Here is a 19,319-nt window from a genome sequence, read left to right as displayed (position 1 = left end):
TTGCAGCGCTTCTTTAACATGTTGAATTTCACTTCTCAGACTTGCCCGTGTGTATGTGTGTGCGCGTATGCCCATGCGTGTTTATGTTTGCGTGTGGGAGCGCGTGCCGCGTGTGTGTCTGCGTGCATAGGGTCATGCGTCTGTGCATGAGCGCGTGTGTGCGTGCGTGCGCGCGCGCGTGTGTGTACAGGCAAGCAAGTGTGCGTGCGTGGGGCTTTCTCGAGTGGGTGCGAGCGTGCGTGTGGTGTGTGCGTTTGTGTGCGTGTCTTACCAGGTGTGCGCTCGTGGGAGTTTCTCCGGTGCACCCCACATCTCAACTGTGAACAGCTGAGGGCCGTTGGAACCTGGCAACAAGAGGAAGACGAGCGCAAACATTACGTCTCTAGCCGACGAGAAAAACCCCCATCGTCAAAACAGAAAAACCAGTGGAGGCCTGTAAAAGCACAAGTTTCAAACAACAGACAGAGACATGTACAATAAGCACTCAGACTTTGTGCAATCATGCAAAAAACCATCAAGCATTCCTGAAGAACTTCACCGTGGCGCTCTTGTCTTAGGTCATCCACTGCACCAGCCAATTAGCTGCCAGGAAGAAAACCCCGTGCAAGACGGCCACCGTGACATCAACTATAATGTATACAATTACATATTAATAATATACGATCATATAATCATATTACTATAATATATCATGAAAAATAATCGCTTAGTGTGCTCCAGGCTGAGGTAAGTATGGTTGAGGTAAGTAAGTTTATGTTTCATGTTGAGCTTCTTCACTCCCTCGCGGAATCGGGAGTCACAACGAGTCTCAGCATAAACAATTTCTAGACTTGGCTTGAGTGGCTCTGTGCTCGGAGGCCCACACCTCTAACCCGCACGCGGCGGTGAGGGCCGACGCCATCATGGCGGCGGCGGCGGTAAAACGCGGCGGGACCTTACCGTAGAGCTCGGCGAAGCCATTCATGGGGACGCGCGATGTCCCCGTCACAAACTGCAGGAGCCGGATCCTCTTCTCGGCGTCCATCAGCAGCACCGCCTGCACGCTCCCCGAAGTGACACGCAGTGACAAGAAACACATTTTTTTAAAAATGTTCCCAGGTAAGGCCCACTGAGCCGTTCAGCTATTTTTCAGAAGCGACCTGGCCACAAATGATTGCCAAATGAAGTGGCTGATCACGTGGAAATTTATATCAGCCAAATACTCTGAAACGCACGTTGATTCTAAATGTGAAGGGAAAAACCGGAGGACCCGGAAAAAAATCCACGCGACCGCGGGGAGAGAGAGAGACACGCAAACTCCAGATACACAGCAGGCTTCAGGGTCGGCATCGAACCCATGACCTCCTATATACGAGGCGAGGTAGTTAACATCTCGCCACGCACGATGGCATGTGGTGAACGGACGGCCTGGCGGGACCAGCGCCACGTGGCGAACGCACATCGAGATGACGACCGCCTCACCAGATTTGCCATTAGCAACGGTCATTTAGCGAGACATTTTTTTTTAATTTTAGTCACGGTCTTCACCTCGTACAATGACAACCACCTGCAAAATATTAGCCGGGTCTAAGTCTGCGAATTCCGCTTCGTCGTTCTCTTGGTTGAGTCGACTAAAAAAAAGTCTCGAGTGATTTTTCTGCTCAAACTGAGCAATGAATCATTAGTGCTCACCTCCCGTTCACTGCCCTGAACTGAGGTTGACTTCTGCAAGAATTGGTACTCGTTTTAGCGGCCACGGAGGGATGATGGACCGAGTCAACCCCCAAACAGGATTTGATCTCGCGATCTTTCGATTGCCGCTCCCTGTTAGGTCAGAAATGTAGTCCACTCTTACTTCGTAATGGTCGGTGTGCGGGGTGCAAATTCTATTCCTCACCAATATGATCAGGTCAGCCAATCAGTGAAGTGAGTACAGCACTTACATAGCCAATCACCACTATTAATCGTCCTCAGTGCACTTCCGTCTCCGATAACATTACTAAAACTATCCTCGTCCTCGTCTTCATGAATGTCGTCTCCTCGGCCAATCACGTTGCAACGTCCGGTGGGCGGCAGTTGCAGTCATCGTCGCGCTCGGTAATTCTCGTCCGCTCGTAGCCTTCGCCGACGAAAAAAATCTAATAAAAGTTTACACTCTGTCGACGAATGTCCCCGCCACTAGCATGGCCACCGAAGCCGGGCCCGACACGCGGCTCTCGCCGGACAGCGCCGCCGACTTCGCTCGCACCTTCCAGAACCACTGGACGACGGGGTGGTTGGCGCAGTAGCCGTTCTTGTAGACCGTGTGCTGCCTCCAGTTGTTCACGTCCACGTCTCCCAGGCCGCACACGAGCAGCTGGGAACACGGAGCCGCACGCGCACGCACAGACATGATAAGGATCCACCCCCGTATAGCCTGAATGGACTGTCGGGGCGAGCGCTGTTAGCGAGTAGCTCCTGTGAAGGCCGGCACGGCGCACGACGGGGCGTGTGACCAACACCACGTCCAGCCGCCTTTGTCTCCCCAGTGGTGATGTTTACACAACAAACCGGGTACTCATTTGAGGCTGAGTCGACCTCGGAGAGGCCCAGGACCGGTTCAGATCATCGTCACCGGTGTTGGTCGTGAGTGGGAATTGAACGCGGGTCGCTAGGTTCGTAGCGCAGCACGCTAAACGCTACACTACCGCTTCCCATGCACACAGGCGCACACACGGAGCTTCGTTAGCGGTGGCAATGCACGCTCGCCCGCGAATCTGGGTCACATGACGGCCTGCTTCCTGGAAAACCCGAATCCCTGTGCGAGATGGATTGTCACCCTGTAGAATTTGGACCCCAGGGACAGAATACTGTGTGCATCATTTGATCATCAAGGCTGCAAATTCTATTAAAGCAATATGACTCCCCTGTGGAAAATAACCCCCCATGGAAAAATTAGTCCCCAACCGACCCTCCAACCAGGGTCAGAATTAAGCAGGGGGGGAGCTTCAATTACCACAATGGGTGGGGGTTCAAATAATACATTAGATTCTTACCAAGGGGGTCACAATTTTATATAATGTCCTGCAATCCATGCCGTCTCAGAGCTAGGGTCAGAGACTGTGTGTTTGCGAGCTGGCATGGCATACGCCGCCTGCAAGATCTGCACGTGCGATGACGAGGACTGACAGAAAGTAAAGATGAAATGCAAGCGTGGAGTATTGAACACCGATGGAGGAATGGACAGGCGTGTTTTGGGCAAGCATATTCTGTTCAGCGATCGCCGCATTTGGCAGTCCCTACCTCCAGCTCATTTTCGTCAAATATCTTGATCAGGTCCATGGGTATCAGCTCGCAAAAGCCCTGCAAAAGACAAGCACAAGTTTCGAAGCCCCGCGCTGTGGTTTACATTGCACAGCGATGGTGCGAAACGCACTTCTCCATTTCCACAGCCTGCTCCTCTTGGATAAGCGTCCACGTTTCCCAGTCGTACAGCGACGGTGAACCAAACGTTACATTTCGCCATCCTCATGTGCACCTCCCATTAGCACGGCTGGCCACGTACGGTGCGAAATATGTTCAAGATGCAAACATATCTTCTTGATGGTGGCGCACAGGTACCTCGCATTCACGAACGCGGTCTTTGCCGAAGCTACCGCTTAGTGATGACATTGGCAGGGCCACCAACAAGTGTTTTGGGCCAAGGGGCAAAAATGCCAAATGAGGGCTCCTCTCGGGCCCTTTCTAAGGCCCCCTTGGATCTGAGGCCTACGGCTTAAATGCGCCACCTGCCTTTCCTCTCTATGGCTCTGAGCACGCGTGCTCAAGGCTCCAAGACCGTGCTGCTGCGACCACCGAACGCGCCGGCGGGCCCACGTCTCACCTCCATGAAAGCGTTCATTTGCTTCTGGACCCTGCTGACAAACCTCCACTGGATCACCAGGCTGACCCGTGGGCAAGGGCAGCAGCAGCACATGCGGCGTACAGACAGGGGACACGCACACACAAAGACAAAGATCCCCCACAGAGTTCTTAACAGACTGTTGGGACAACATACAGACGCACGTACACACACACGCATAGAGGCTCATCATCCACCCATCGCGCGCTTTCAGATGCGCTTCTGCGGCCATCTGGAACGCTCTTCCTTCCGATATTAGGAAGCCATGCACTTTGAAATCTAGATTGCAAACGTATTCCTTTCCAACTGCTTTTTTAAAATTAGTTTGTTGTACTTTTCCCCGCACCTCCGATTAGCGCGTTTGGCGACATACGGTGCGCAAAAGAAGTTCAACATACATACCCATCGCAACGGGGTTGTCTAGTTTCCCAGCTTCTCCACGCATGCACGCACACCGGTTTATCATCGGTGACCACGCTAAAACGCACGCCGAATTACCACCAACGCATCCGCACGGGCGCGCTGCTCTCCCCGCCAACGTCGCGCTAAAAAACGGTAGCCCGCGCAGCGCGTCGCGTTGCGGGAGAGGCGAGAGAGTCAGTTTTTTTTTTTTGTCTGTGGCCAAGCCTCAGAAAAACACCAACTCTGCCAGAGAAATTGAAAACATGTGTGGCTCCGCCGGCACCGAGCCATCGGGGCATGCAGTCGCGTGAACCTCCAAATGCCCCCACCCACGGCCCGATACTGCAGAGGCTACTCGAGGCGAGGGAGGGTCGACGCGCTGCCGCGGCGCGATGGTTCGCACGGCGGAATTGAAAATCCAGAGGTCGCCGGTTCGATACGATCCTCTCACGCGGCCCTTGAAACGACGGTGAGAGTATATTAAGCCACCCAACCACCACCCCCCCTGCCCCCCCCCCCCCCTCCTCCTCCCGCCCACCTCTGTCCATCCGGCAGTATAAATGTGTACCCTGCAGTTCGTCAATGGGGGGGTCGCGTGCGGCGGTGTCCGCCCGGTGTGAAAGAGTAGGCCAAAATACCCTCTAGAGGAGCCCTCTAGCGGTCCCTCTAGTGGAGGTCCCTGTTGCCAGGAGTTGGATGAGGAGCAAGCAACCACAGGGCTGCATCTTCACCCTCTACCCGCACCTCCGATGAGCACGGTTGGCTACATACATACAGACCTACGCCTCTCTCTCAGTTCCCCCAGCCCCAGCCCCAGCAATGCAGAACTGCTCTGTCGTGCAGAGCCCCTGGGCTGGCAGAGCTCACTCCCCACTCACATCGTGGCAGCGCTGTGCATTGGTCCGAGCAGTTGGCGTTCACGTCCCTGGCCCCATTTCATTCCTCGCACAAGGGCCCGATGCCAACCTCGCTACGCTACTGCATCCACGGTGTGCAGTTGCGCTGCCTGGCGCACCCAGGAGCTGTGCCACTGAGCGTGGCTGGTGCTTAGTAAATTCCGCGTCTGACACGCGGCCCTCTTAGCAGGGCATGAGGGTGCATTGAAAAGTGTGCCATGAATGTTGACGAAGTGGCCCAAGGAATGGATTTCAGGAGTGGTGCTGTGAAATCCTCTTCCAAGACCATTGTCTAGCACAGGATGGCACACTTGCTAGCTGTGAGAGGTACACATGGAATTCACGCCATCGGAATATGATTTGGCAAAAATAATACTTGAGCTTCAGTTTTGAGCTCTGAAATCTATCCTTTTTCCATTGCATATTTCATAACAGTTCAGTACAATAACAATGTTAAATCATCGTGCCTGGCCATCATGCAAATCTCTGCCTATGATGAGAAAATGTAACGTCACATTCAGAGCGATGCTAGTCCAGGATGTTGAATGAGTTGAGCTCGGTGGCTAGGGGCGCTTGTGACCCAGCACGTTGAAGGCGACGTTTTGGCAGAACACACAAAATATTTCATAATAAAGGTTTCTGGGTTAGATCGTGTAAGTATAAAAATGTCCAAACCCGCCAGCACCCGATAGCCAACCAGTAAGGTTCATCACGTGAACAAAACGTGACAATTAGTTTACTACTTCAGCCCAACCGGTGTGTTGGAGAGTAAATCCGCAACATTTGCAATTTGAGTACCGTGGCGTTTCGCTGGCGATTGCATCAACCAGCATCATCGGGTTACGACACATCTCATACTCACGCGATCTCACCCAAAAAACCCCTTACTACGAATAATATTGGTAGGCGAAAGCCTCCTACGTGTCAAACTGACATGGCGATTTGTGAAATGCCCAATCCTACTGAGCTGCGAGGTGACCACGAGGTGGCAGTGCAGCAAGTGGGTTTTCAAGCCCGTCCGTGTGGACCGCTGCGGGCGTTATCCATTCATATGCATGGTGGGTTGTCTCCGGGTACTCCGGCTTCCTCCCACGTGCAATGCAGGACTCTCCTGAAAAAGAGCCGGGAGAATGACTGATGCTGTTCTACATAAATGGACGTATTGGCGGCACACCGGTGCAGCATAACACACCGGTCCCTATAAAACAGTCGAAAATCAAAAATTCGAATTCGCAAATCTGTTTATCAGTCTTTAATTGACCCTGTCGCCAAGTTTGATGCGATTCGAAGATGTATTCAGTCGACTGAGACTTGCTAAAAAAAGGTGAACATTGATCGTAGATTTGGGTACGATGAATCGAGGATGCATCCGACTAAGTCTAGGGCACGATGATTTAAATCTTTCCTTTGGAACACGGAGCCAGCCGAACCGTCATCAGGCTGGGTGCTGCTCTACGGCAACGGGCTGTGAATCTTCGTATTCAGCTGCTCATAACATTCATCTTCTGACTGCTTCGACATCACGAGAACCGATTTTGACGCACCACCACCCGCAATGATTCTATATTTTCGCGGGAAAATAAAGAATCATTGCTAAAAAGGTGCTTTTTCTTTTTTCTCGACCGCACACCGCCGGTGTACCACCAATACGTTTAAATAAATGCCGCCGTGAGTCTTGCCGCAGCTGTCTTAGCATCATCCGCACGGGGACTCACTCGATGTACTCTTTCTTGTTGTCATTGGTGACCACGATCTCGGATCCGTTTGGCAGCAGCTCGACTTGATGGGTCTGGAGACAAGAGGAAGAAAACCATCACCGGTCAGGCTACACGTCTGCGAGACGGTTCGTGGATATGGCAGCTCCCTTCCCCCCTGACCACCCCCCCCCCCCGCACCCCCTCGCCTCCCCAGCCCTCCAAGCACGACAGCTCAATAACGAGCTCATGAGCTCCAACGTGGCTCGTTTAGACGCGACTCGTCAGCACCTTGTCCTGGATGACGGAGACCACACTTCCCCGTGACGTTTGGTCATAGGGTGGCTCTTCATCCATCAGTGTATTGACAAAAGGCTATATATACATCACTGTTATTAACTAAGTGAACTACTGACAGTTCAACAGAACCAAACTCCAAAACTTCTCATTATTCTTATTTTTTAGCTAGAGTTCCATTTCTTGCAATTTCTTGCAATCTGCGGCGGTGGCACTAACAGGTGGCGCTCTCTGGTGAAAAGCGTCAACAGCATCGCTCGCCAACTCGCTTGCTCTCTCGCCCGCTCGCTCTGCTCCACCGCGTGGGGGCGCGGGGGCAACGCGGGGACAGCTCAGGAACAGGGGGACGGCCGGTGCTGCCAAAGCGAGTGGGGGATTTTCGGCAGGTGGCATGCGTCTCCCGCGGTGTGGCGGGGATGGTGGCGGTGGCGGTGATGGTGGCAGTGGCGGTGGTGGTGATGGTGACGGTGGGCGGTCGTGCGCACGACAGCGGCCGGTCAAACGTCTCGGTGAGCGACGTCGACCGAGCGCAGGCTCACACGTTCCGGTGACGACTTGTGCCAAGCGGCTTTTCAAAAGCCTCCATTTCTCTAACGCCCCGCCACCGCCCCCCCCCCCCACCGGATACGCGGAGCTCTCTACCAAAGGGGCATCGACGCCACCACCTCCTGGCTTCCCAGGGTGTGGTGGCAGTACAGCAAGTGGATTACATTCCTAGATTGCATCGTTACGGGAAAATAGTGTTACCCCCCCCCCCGTCCCCCCCCCCACCCTTCCTCCTCCCCCCACTCCCTTGTTCCCCACCAGCCCCCCCACCTCACACAAGTGAGTTTTCTCCAGGTACTACAGTTTCCTGCCACGTGAACAAACATTCATGAATGGAGTTGTGGCAAACATCCCAATCGAGGGCTGCAGAGCTTGGATAATTGTTGGCACCGGTTCTGGGTGCCTTCCCTGCTTGTCGGCGGTTTCCCCAGTGCCCCTGTGCAAAAGCTGTCACTGATTCTACAGCGTTTCATAGATGCAATTTTGCAAGAACTATGCTGAATAAAAGCCAAACCTTACTATTTTTATTACGGCTCTGCGCCATGTTCCACAATGACCGAATCTGAAAAACGATACCGCAAATTACTCAGCTGGGAAACACACAGCGGGTCATCGCCCCCTTACTTAATAATAATGAACATTTATAATGCACGTTATGAATTTGAATTATTACTATTGTTAGCAAACATTTATCACAACCCTCCCTTAAAAAGAGTCGGCGAGGTTTTTTACCCCTGAGCAAGCAAGTGTCATGAACAATAACAATAACGGTGAATTAAATAATAATAATAATAAAAATAATTATTATTATTGGCGAGGAGTGCCGCGTGAGACGGTCGTCAGAGCGCCGCCGTGCAGTGTGTTCCAGCGTCGCTCCACACCTGCCCGAAGAGCTCCTCGTCGATGCAGAATCGCAGATCGAGGTCCGTGGGATCGTTCTCGAGGATCCACATGAGCGAGTTGAAGTACTCGCTGTCCTGCAAGCAAGAGGGTATTTATAGAGACGCTCTCTCCCGCTCGCTCGCTCGCTCGCTCTTGCGCTCTCCCCCGAGCGAGCTCCTTGCGTTACACCAAAATAGCGAGCTAATGCGACGGCGCTGTATAAATCATAACTCGGAACGTTCAGAATTTTAATGGTGCGCGAAAGGCTGGGGCGCCAGGTGGGACGCGTGCACGCACGCACGTGCACGTACGTACGCACGTACGTGCGCACGTACACACGCGCGTGTGTACGTACGCACTCGCGCGCGCACGTACAGACGCGCGTGTGTACGTACGCATTCGCGCGCCTGTACGTAGACTTCAATGAGAATCGGCACTGAAACAAACGCTCCAGAAGACGGCAGGAGACTCGGTCCAGAATGAGTCGAAGACCCCGGGAAGCCTCGGTTTTGGGACAAGCCTTCACTGAGATAAGGAAGCCAGTCGACTCAGCACTGCCCACTGCACTGTACACAGAGCAAGCCTGAAAGCTGGCACTCTGCATATGACCGTATTTATTTGTATTGTGCCCTTTAAATAGAATTCATTATGCAATGCTTTGTAAATGATGAGTACATTTATAGGGTGTATATTTGTGCAAATGCAACACCTATCAAACCGGTTAATGTAACATCAGATCCATCTATAAATGGGGTGGAGCGATGGCACAGTGGTTCGCGCACTGAGCTATCAACTCAGCGACTTGAGTTGTGTTCCTGGCCACTGCCAACGTAAGCCGTGAGTGGAATCTGAACCGGCCCTTGGCACCATCTGCTTGTGGTCAAAACGTCAAAAGTCAAAATGATTTCCTGCTAAAGCAAGCATTGAGACGGTAATCGTCTTCTGTCTACAGCCCTGAGCCAGTGGTGGAAATTCCCCATTCCTACGGTGGGGGCAGAGTCTATCCACAGGACAACTACTGTTGACTCCTCCGCAAAGTGGTTTGCTATCTTATCTACCCCGGGGTGTATTATGGGCTGAGTTAACCCCCTAACCGGTATCAGCCACCATCGCTGGATGAATATCTAAATATATGTACATATATAAACAAGTGATCTGCCACCACACGGGGTCTATCCACTGCTGGATGAACACCTAAAAACCGTGTTCTGCCACTGTATGGAGTGGGTGGGGCGGGGAATACTTTGGAAAGGCAGCGAGTCCCATCGTGGGTGCAGCGGACAGCCGACCAGGCTTCAGGGCCCCCTTTGCATTCCACGGATTCTGCGCTCTTACCATCTTGGCTTTAAAAAACAAATAGTGCACCCTGCCAGCACGGCTCGCCAGAGCCGCGGCGTGTCAAAACACACGGCGCGGGTGGTATTTTTAAATCCCAAGAGCCGGCCGATCTAATTACCGATGCGAAGAGGCGCAACGTTATGGCCGTAATTCATGCAACGGTGTTGGGCGGAGCGTCGGAGCGGCAGGCTTGCGCGCAGCGACGCGCGACGGAGCCCGGCGAGCTGAGTTCGATTCCCGGCCGCGGCTAACACCAGAAGCCTCATTGGGCCTGGGCCACCCGCCCCTACACCGACCACGCTGACTGGCGTGGTGAAGAATGGCAAAGTAACTGCCATGTCCAACTGGCACGCCTGCACCGAGTAGGTTTTCCACGGGTGTTCTGTGCAACTTGCAAGAGTGTGGATGTTAAAGATCCCCTCACGTCATCCTCAAAAGTAGGCCATCGTGTGCCAGCGTCAGGGTCAACATTTTCCAAATTATCCGCAAGTTACTCAATTGGGTTTCTACAAATGTAGTTGCCCCGGAGCGTTTGGAACGGCCTCTTTTGGAAGCAGCTCGTTTGGAATCATCTCGTTTGGAACCAGTTTCGTCAACTTGGCGTCTCCATTCTAGCATCTCTGTCCTCATTGCAACTGACTCGATGAAATCCCTCGAGTTTAAGTTGTGAATGTAATCTTACAATACTCACCTCGCCCGTCGCCTCCACTGATGTCCCCACCCCCCACCCCCCCAATGTGTGAATATACTATTGACTCTATAGTAGATACTACTGACTCTATAGTATACACTACTGACTCTAAAGTAGATACTACTGACTCTATAGTAGATACTACTGACTCTATAGTAGATACTACTGACTCTATAGTAGACACTGACTCTATAGTAGACACTACTGACTCTATAGTAGATACTACTGACTCTATAGTAGACACTGACTCTATAGTAGACACTACTGACTCTATAGTAGATACTACTGACTCTATAGTAGATACTACTGACTCTATAGTAGATACTACTGACTCTATAGTAGATACTACTGACTCTATAGTAGATACTACTGACTCTATAGTAGACACTACTGACTCTTTAGTAGACACTACTGACTCTATAGTAGATACTACTGACTATAGTAGATACTAATGACTCTATAGTAGACACTACTGCCTCTATAGTAGACACTACTGCCTCTATAGTAGATACTACTGACTCTATAGTAGACACTACTTACTCTATAGTAGATACTACTGACTATAGTAGATACGAATGACTCTATAGTAGACACTACTGCCTCTATAGTAGACACTACTGCCTCTATAGTAGATACTACTGACTCTATAGTAGACACTACTGACTCTATAGTAGATACTACTGACTCTATAGTAGATATTACTGACTCTATAGTAGATACTACTGACTCTATAGTAGATACTACTGACTCTATAGTAGATACTACTGACTCTATAGTAGACACTACTGACTCTATAGTAGATACTACTGACTATAGTAGATACTACTGACTCTATAGTAGATACTACTGAGTCTATAGTAGATACTACTGACTCTATAGTAGACACTACTGACTCTATAGTAGATACTACTGACTCTATAGTAGACACTGACTCTATAGTAGATACTGTCTCTATAGTAGATACTACTGACTCTATAGTAGACACTACTGACTCTATAGTAGATACTACTGACTCTATAGTAGATACTACTGACTCTTTAGTAGATACTGTCTCTATAGTAGATACTACTGACTCTATAGTGGACACTACTGACTCTATAGTAGATACTACTGACTCTATAGTAGATACTACTGACTCTATAGTATACACTACTGACTCTAAAGTAGATACTACTGACTCTATAGTAGATACTACTGACTCTATAGTAGATACTACTGACTCTATAGTAGACACTACTGACTCTATAGTAGATACTACTGACTCTATAGTAGATACTACTGACTCTATAGTAGAAACTACTGACTCTATAGTAGATACTACTGACTCTATAGTAGATACTACTGACTCTATAGTAGATACTACTGACTCTATAGTAGACACTACTGACTCTATAGTAGATACTACTAACTCTATAGTAGATACTACTGACTCTATAGTAGACACTACTGACTCTATAGTAGATACTACTGACTCTATAGTAGATACTACTGACTCTATAGTAGATACTACTGTCTCTATAGTAGAAACTACTGACTCTATAGTAGACACTACTGACTCTATAGTAGATACTCCTGACTCTATAGTAGATACTACTGACTCTATAGTAGATACTACTGACTCTATAGTAGACACTACTGACTCAATAGTAGATACTACTGAGTCTATAGTAGACACTACTTACTCTATAGTAGATACTACTGTCTCTATAGTAGATACTACTGACTCTATAGTAGACACTACTGACTCTATAGTAGACACTACTGACTCTATAGTAGATACTACTGACTCTATAGTAGATACTACTGACTCTACAGTAGATACTACTGACTATATAGTAGATACTACTGACTCTATAGTGGACACTACTTACTCTATACTAGATACTACTGACTCTATAGTAGATACTACTGACTCTATAGTAGGTACTACTTACTCTATAGTAGATACTACTGACTCTATAGTAGACACTACTGACTGTATAGTAGACACTACTGACTCTATAGTAGATACTACTGACTCTATAGTAGACACTACTGACTCTACAGTAGACACTACTGACTCTATAGTAGATACTACTGACTCTATAGTAGACACTACTGACTCTATAGAAACTACTGACTCTATAGTAGACACTACTGACTCTATATTAGATACTACTGACTCTATAGTAGATACTACTGACTCTATAGTAGACACTACTGACTCTATAGTATACACCACTGACTCTATAGTAGACACTACTGACTCTATATTAGATACTACTGACTCTATAGTAGATACTACTTACTCTATAGTAGATACTACTGACTCTATAGTAGACACTACTGACTCTATAGTAGACACTACTGACTCTATAGTAGACACTACTGACTCTATAGTCGATACTACTGACTCTATAGTAGACACTACTGACTCTATAGTAGACACTACTGACTCTATAGTAGACACTGACTCTATAGTAGACACTACTGACTCTATAGAAACTACTGACTCTATAGTAGACACTACTGACTCTATATTAGATACTACTGACTATTGTATTTACTTTTTACCCCTACACATGGGGGGGGGGGGCTGGGTGTCCACTTCCTATAACTTTTCGATTCGGGCCTTCTGAAAGGCTCTTATAATTTAGCTGACGGACAAACGGACACACGGAACGCTGGCCTTTAATAATAGATAATTGCTATTATTACGTTTGCTTGTTTTTTTAAAAAAAATCAATAATTGTGGAATTCTTTAATGTTGTCTGCCGGCACAAAGTCGCCCTCGCAAAAAGAGCTTCTTAGCTCTTTTGGGCTTTAGTCGGGAAATAAACTTCTGATCCTGACATAGCAATCATCGCTCCCTACTGGCAGACTAATGCCCAGGGTCACTCGTGCAAAGGAGACTCATCCTGGCCTCTCGAGTTTTCCTCTGGTTAGGCATCTGTCCAACGTTTCACTGCACGTGCTTCTCGAGGATTTTGAATCCAGTGTCGCACGGGGATGCGATACGATGCACGTCACACCAGGTGGCACGCGGTGCGGCCCCCGAAAACACGACAAAGAAATTCCCCAAGGCCAACACGGCGCAGGGGGCAACTTCGTCCAGCGGCGGATTGAACCACGGGACCGCTACGTTACCTTCACCCAGATCTGTAAGAACGCTGGCGAAAAGAGTGAAGCAACGCGGACGCCCAGAATCAACCACACGTGACTGGCAGTAGCCACAGCCGTTGGCGAGAGAAGCACTGTATATGGTCCTCCAGGGCACTGACCTGGACACAGCCGGGTTTAAAACTGAGCCCTGAAACGAAGCCCTCCAAGTTGCAAAACACGCCATGGGACCAGGGGAGACAGACGGGCGTCAAAGGACGGAGGGACGCACGCGCGCGCATTGGCTCACCACAGACTCCATGTCGGTCAGCGTGATGGACTTCTGCAGCATCATCTTGTAGTAGGGGCGGATGAAGAACCCTGCAATACACGGCCACGCAGGCGCGTCTCGCTCAAAATCCTCAGCAGCAGCAATAGCAGCAAGCGGGTCGCTACTGAAGCCTCGATTTGCCGTCGCCACTGAAAGGGGTTTTTTCCCGGGTCGGGGAGAACATACAAACCCTACACATAAAGTCACCCGATTCAGGAATCGAACCCAGGCGTTTCCTGCTGCAAGGCAGGAGTGTTACCGCTGCAACGGCCCTGCCGCGCAAAGATCGCGCACCACGAACCGTCGCCGGGACGCGCCGACTCTCACCGTCCAGGAGCTTGCCGTGGTAGACCGCCATGCCGGCGACTCGCCCGATGAACTTGAAATAGGAGAGGTGCTCCTCGTTGCAGAGGCCAGAGTTGGGGTTGATCTGCAGCGTGTAGTTGTCCCTGCGATGTGGGGCATGGCCCCAGGGGGTCAAAGGGCACGTGGTTATCTATTTGTTTATTTATATATAGTCACACACGGTTGCTAAAAACGGGCCCAAAGGCCAAAAACTTCCAGCGACCGGCAATGAAAGGCAAAAAAATGATCGAAGTTGGAAAATATGAAAGGTAACGCGTTTCTTCGATTGAGCAAGGTTATTATTTTTGTAAGAGCTTGGGAAAGAGGCAATGGATGGGAGGGAAATGCAAAGTGGAGCAGTCGTAGTCACCATCATGCCCGTTGACTTACGTCCACTCGTCGCAATCGATTAAAATTGAAACAAACACTCCGTTGACTAATATTTTTGCCGCGAATTTTGCGACGTCAGAATTAACACGGGTACACGACCAAGGCTGCGCGTCCGAAACGAAGATTCATCAACGAGAACAATGGATGACAGTTACAATCATTATGGGACTCTGGCGACATCACTTTGACACCACTACCAAAGACTTCATCGCGTTCTTCTGTGCGGCGGTGACGACGACGCTGATGATCACGGGCAGTTTGTCGTCCACATGATCAGCCTACTCTCAAACCTAAGCAGGAGAACTAGATCTTCCGTGAGTGATCATTCTTTTCCAACGCACCCGCTCTCTACTCATGGAATCGGTAGCTTGGAGGAAACCGAATCCCATCGCCACTCTGCGTCACCGCTCCGCGCCAGGGAACAGCATTGGGGGGTGGGAGGGTGGGGAGTGGGGGGTGGCGAGAGGGCACAGGCACGCCCAAGCACGAGTACGCACGTGGCCGAGTACTCGAAGAGCCCGTAGTAGGGGTTGAACATCTCCTTGGAGATGAGGAAGAACCACTCGCGCGCGACGCCGCCGTAGTCGAGCCCCTTCTCCGTCTCGAACTCGATCCAGAGGCGTGCCTTGAGCAGCTCGGTGCGCTTCACCGCCATGATGCGCCGGTACGACTCCTCAAGGATGCTGCCACGGCGCAGCTTCATCTCGAAGCGGTTCGGCACGTCCGTCTGCGGGCGAGGGGGACGCCGCGGCCCAGCCGCGCGTTAGCGCGAGCGGGCGGCCGCTGTGTCGTGGTCGTCGGGGGTGGGGGGGGGGGGGGTGGTCACAGAGCGAGGGCCTCGGATTTTGAACGCCGCCACCAGCCCACCCCCCCACCCCCGCGCCCCTTTTTCCCGCCACGAGAAATGTCCGCCGCTTTTATCCCTCCGTTTTACTTTTTTGCGCGTACTCATGTATGTTGAGCTTCTTTCGCGCCGTACGTAGCCAACCGTGTGGGTGAAGGACAACAAACGAACAAACTCAACACAAAAAGCAGTTCTAAAGCAATGAGTTTTCAAATCGAGATGGTTTCAAAGGGCATAGCTCCCAGTGACTTCCTAACATCGAAAGGAAGAGCATTGTATGGCCACCTTGACCAGGGGTCTTCCACTTAAAAGAGCCCGCGCTGGCTCGAGTTCTCGCAATCAACTCTCCAAGTCGGATTGCGGGTGAAACCGTAACGATACGACGAATCCCACGGTGTAATTTGGCCATCATAGTCACAGCAACTCCAAGTGCTTTCTGCCGGTCGTCTGCCGAGATTAGAAACGTGAACTTGGGGCATCTGGCTGCGATGCAAATCCACGTGAAAAGCCACTCCATTGAGCTATCACTTGCGGCCAGGTCGCATCTGAAAATGAGTTTATATAGCTCAGTGGGCCTTACCTGGTACACAATAAGAGGAACGTAGTTTTGTTTGCTGGAACTTTGAAATAACTTCACAATTAGCGCCTCACATTTCAAAACCCAGAACTGAAATAACTGAGAGGAACAACAGCGGAGCGTTTGGCATCATCTGATGCCGCCTCGTCACGCGCCTCGTCGCCCGCCTCGTCACCCGCCTCGTCACCCACCTCACCACGCGCCTCGTCACCGCCTCGTCATGTGCCTCGTCACCCGCCTCGTCATGTGCCTCGTCACCCACCTCACCACGCGCCTCGTCACCGCCTCGTTACCGCCTCGTCACCCGCAGTGGCACCGCCTCGTCACCCGCCTCGTCACCCGCCTCGTCACCCGCCTCGTCATGTGCCTCGTCACCCGCAGTGGCACTGCCTCGTCACCGCCTCGTCACCCACCTCACCACGCGCCTCGTCACCGCCTCGTCACCGCCTCGTCACCGCCTCGTCACCGCCTCGTCACCCGCCTCGTCACCCGCAGCGGCACCGGGTGATTTAAAGAGCGACCTCGTCTCGAGGGTGCCGCCGTGCCACTGTCGCATTTTCCACGGTCGCCGTCGCCACGGTTTCACGGGCTCCACCAAACCGAGCACCACCGTTCCACGCCCTCACCCCCCCTATTCGTAGCCCAGAGCCTAGGCCCCCCCCGCCCGGCGGGACCCCGGTGCAGTTGCACTGCCTGCACACCGGACGGCGACGCCACTGGACGGCATCTTCCCGGCCGCAAACATCACGGGTGCCACCTTTCGCGATTGGCAGCGCCGTGAGCGCCGTGAGCGCCGTGAGCGCCGTGAGCGCCGTGAGCGCCGTGAGCGCCGTGAGCGCCGCCGCCACCGCGCGAGCGAGCGCGGCCGCGGCGCCGCTATTGAAAGTGTCGCCGCGGCACCTCCACGGGCGCCGTCGACGCGAGCGCTGTCCGTGAGCCCCTTGCGCGGGGAGGCGGAGATTGTACGTGGCTCCCCGGCCTCGCCCACTCACCGGCTTTTTTAGTTTCTTGCGGAAGAAGTCGTACTTCTGTTTGTAGTCCCGTGAATATGGCACGGCCTGTGGGAAGAACGAAAACGCCGCTCTCGTTCTTTTGAAGAAAAAAATAAACCCCAATGTATTCATGCATTCCAAAAATATTTCACCGGCAAATTCGCTCCGCGAAGGGATATTTCATTTTCACGTTTCGCACGCGTTGAGCGGCGCCGGAACGGGCTTAAGGCGGCGCTGTCAGAGTGGCGGCGGCGCTTTGAAGGCACGAGGAAGAAAAATCGTGCGTACGCGTGGATCCTTCAACGCTTTTTCCAACGTGCATTTTTTTCCCCTCGGAATTGGCGATAGCGATGTTCACTTCGGGCCACGCAACGAGCTGACCGCACGAGTCACGACGTCGTCGGGAGGGGGTGGCGCAAACGCGCTTGGCCGCCCAGGTAAATCCTTACAGCATTGTTGTTGTTTTTTTTTTAGTCAGCGAATTCTGGGCAACGCTTGGAAAAAGTTGCGCAGTTTTCTACCGGGGCGCCGCGGTAGGCGAGATGTTAACTACCTCGCCTGGATAAAAATGCACGCGGCCGCGGGGAGAACATGCAGGCATCATGGTCGGGAATCTGACCCATGACCTCCTGTACACCAGGCGAGGTAGTTAACATCTGGCCACCGTGACGCTCCAAGGCAAAACAAGGGGTGCCCTTGCCGAAGTGCTGCCACTCACCGGGCCCGTGATCGCCGGGCTCTGCAGTCTTGGGTCCTCCCACTGCGTGTTCTTGGTGTCTGAACGAAACACATTCATCAAGATGCATTTAGACGCCTACCACTCAAACAACCTCCGCCGGACGACTCCCACACCGGAGTGACACACCCGTGACTCCGCCTGGCTCGTTTTAGCCGGCACCATCACCACCACCATCGTCAGCGAGCCGGCCGGCATGACTGCTCGCAATCGGAAGGTCGCGAATTCAAAGCCTGGCTGGGGCCGGGGCCAACCCGCTTTGTGTGTAAGTCATCAGTGGTTATATCTTATTGATAGACTCACACTCCCACTATAGGAAAAGTGACATTTCTGCCACCAGCTTAGGCTGTAAACGGAAGATAAGAGTTCAAAATAACTCGGAAACAAACCCCTTGTGAAAGACAGAGCACAGAAGATCCCTGGGTTTGATCTTCCACGAAGCTCATGGTCCACCCTAAACCGCATCCACTGCACAAACCAGGGCAGTAAATGCAGACGGCTGATGCACAAATGGAAAATTAAAAACTCTCCAGGCGTGCATGACTGTGGTCATCCAGAACAGACCGTGCAACATGCAAGGACGCAACGCCCGATCCACAAATACGACGGAGACATCGCAGCGACGCACTCCGCTACTGTTCCTGACGCGGTTGTCTGGCTCGACCACCCGAACGCGACATCTCAAGTTGTTGTTCTGCATCCACCATCGGCCGTACGAGAGCGAGCGAGCGAAAGAGAGTGATCGTTCGAACGGCAGCAATTCGCCGTCGTGACGAGCGATGCGGCGAGCGCGGTGCGCCGGGTTGCGGTGGCGGCCGCCGCAGCGTCCCTTACTGTGGTCGATGTAGAAGGTCCTCCCGTCCGTGTGCACCCGCTCCTCCCAGCCGGGCTGCGGACAGGGAGGGGACGGCAAACGTCTCGCTCAGAGCGCACGGCAGCGGCGAGAGGCTCCACGGGAGGCTGCGCGAGCGCCACTCACGGACGAGGGTTCGCGGTGGGCGGCGGCAACGAGTGGCAACGTGTGACGGTGGGTGGCAATGGGTGGGAAACGGGTGGCAACGTGTGACGGTGGGTGGCAATGGGTGGGAAACGGGTGGCAATGTGTGACGGTGGGTGGCAATGGGTGGGAAACGGGTGGCAACGTGTGACGGTGGGTGGCAATGGGTGGGAAACGGGTGGCAACGTGTGACGGTGGGTGGCAATGGGTGGGAAACGGGTGGCAACGTGTGACGGTGGGTGGCAATGGGTGGGAAACGGGTGGCAACGTGTGACGGTGGGTGGCAATGGGTGGGAAACGGGTGGCAATGTGTGACGGTGGGTGGCAATGGGTGGGAAACGGGTGGCAACGTGTGACGGTGGGTGGCAATGGGTGGGAAACGGGTGGCAACGTGTGACGGTGGGTGGCAATGGGTGGGAAACGG

At 52.1% G+C, this 19,319-nt stretch overlaps 1 protein-coding gene across 6 annotated transcripts in view; it reads right to left on the bottom strand.

The window, feature by feature from the left end:
* Positions 1–19,319, bottom strand: part of LOC116950762 (E3 ubiquitin-protein ligase NEDD4-like) — a 126,190-nt gene that overhangs the window by 6,349 nt on the left and 100,522 nt on the right. For 5 of the 6 annotated variants that reach the window (XM_032968802.2, XM_076073108.1, XM_076073107.1 and 2 more), the window contains 13 exons: positions 18,733–18,787; positions 17,881–17,939; positions 17,163–17,228; positions 15,247–15,476; positions 14,342–14,463; positions 13,994–14,064; positions 8,576–8,671; positions 6,873–6,946; positions 3,842–3,902; positions 3,262–3,321; positions 2,228–2,335; positions 940–1,036; positions 272–344 (listed from right to left, as the gene is read on the bottom strand). In XM_032968802.2, coding sequence (XP_032824693.1) covers positions 272–344; positions 940–1,036; positions 2,228–2,335; positions 3,262–3,321; positions 3,842–3,902; positions 6,873–6,946; positions 8,576–8,671; positions 13,994–14,064; positions 14,342–14,463; positions 15,247–15,476; positions 17,163–17,228; positions 17,881–17,939; positions 18,733–18,787 — 1,172 coding nt within the window. Of the gene's footprint in view, positions 1–271; positions 345–939; positions 1,037–2,227; positions 2,336–3,261; positions 3,322–3,841; positions 3,903–6,872; positions 6,947–8,575; positions 8,672–13,993; positions 14,065–14,341; positions 14,464–15,246; positions 15,477–17,162; positions 17,229–17,880; positions 17,940–18,732; positions 18,788–19,319 lie in introns of those variants that run through there. The other variant, XR_012946474.1, reaches the window with a different exon arrangement.

The sequence above is a fragment of the Petromyzon marinus genome, chromosome 40 (assembly GCF_048934315.1).
Source record: "Petromyzon marinus isolate PM22_M1 ecotype Great Lakes invasive population chromosome 40, UKy_Petmar_22M1.pri1.0, whole genome shotgun sequence".
In the NCBI taxonomy this organism is placed as follows: domain Eukaryota; kingdom Metazoa; phylum Chordata; class Hyperoartia; order Petromyzontiformes; family Petromyzontidae; genus Petromyzon; species Petromyzon marinus.
This window is presented reverse-complemented; position numbering and strand designations above follow the sequence as displayed.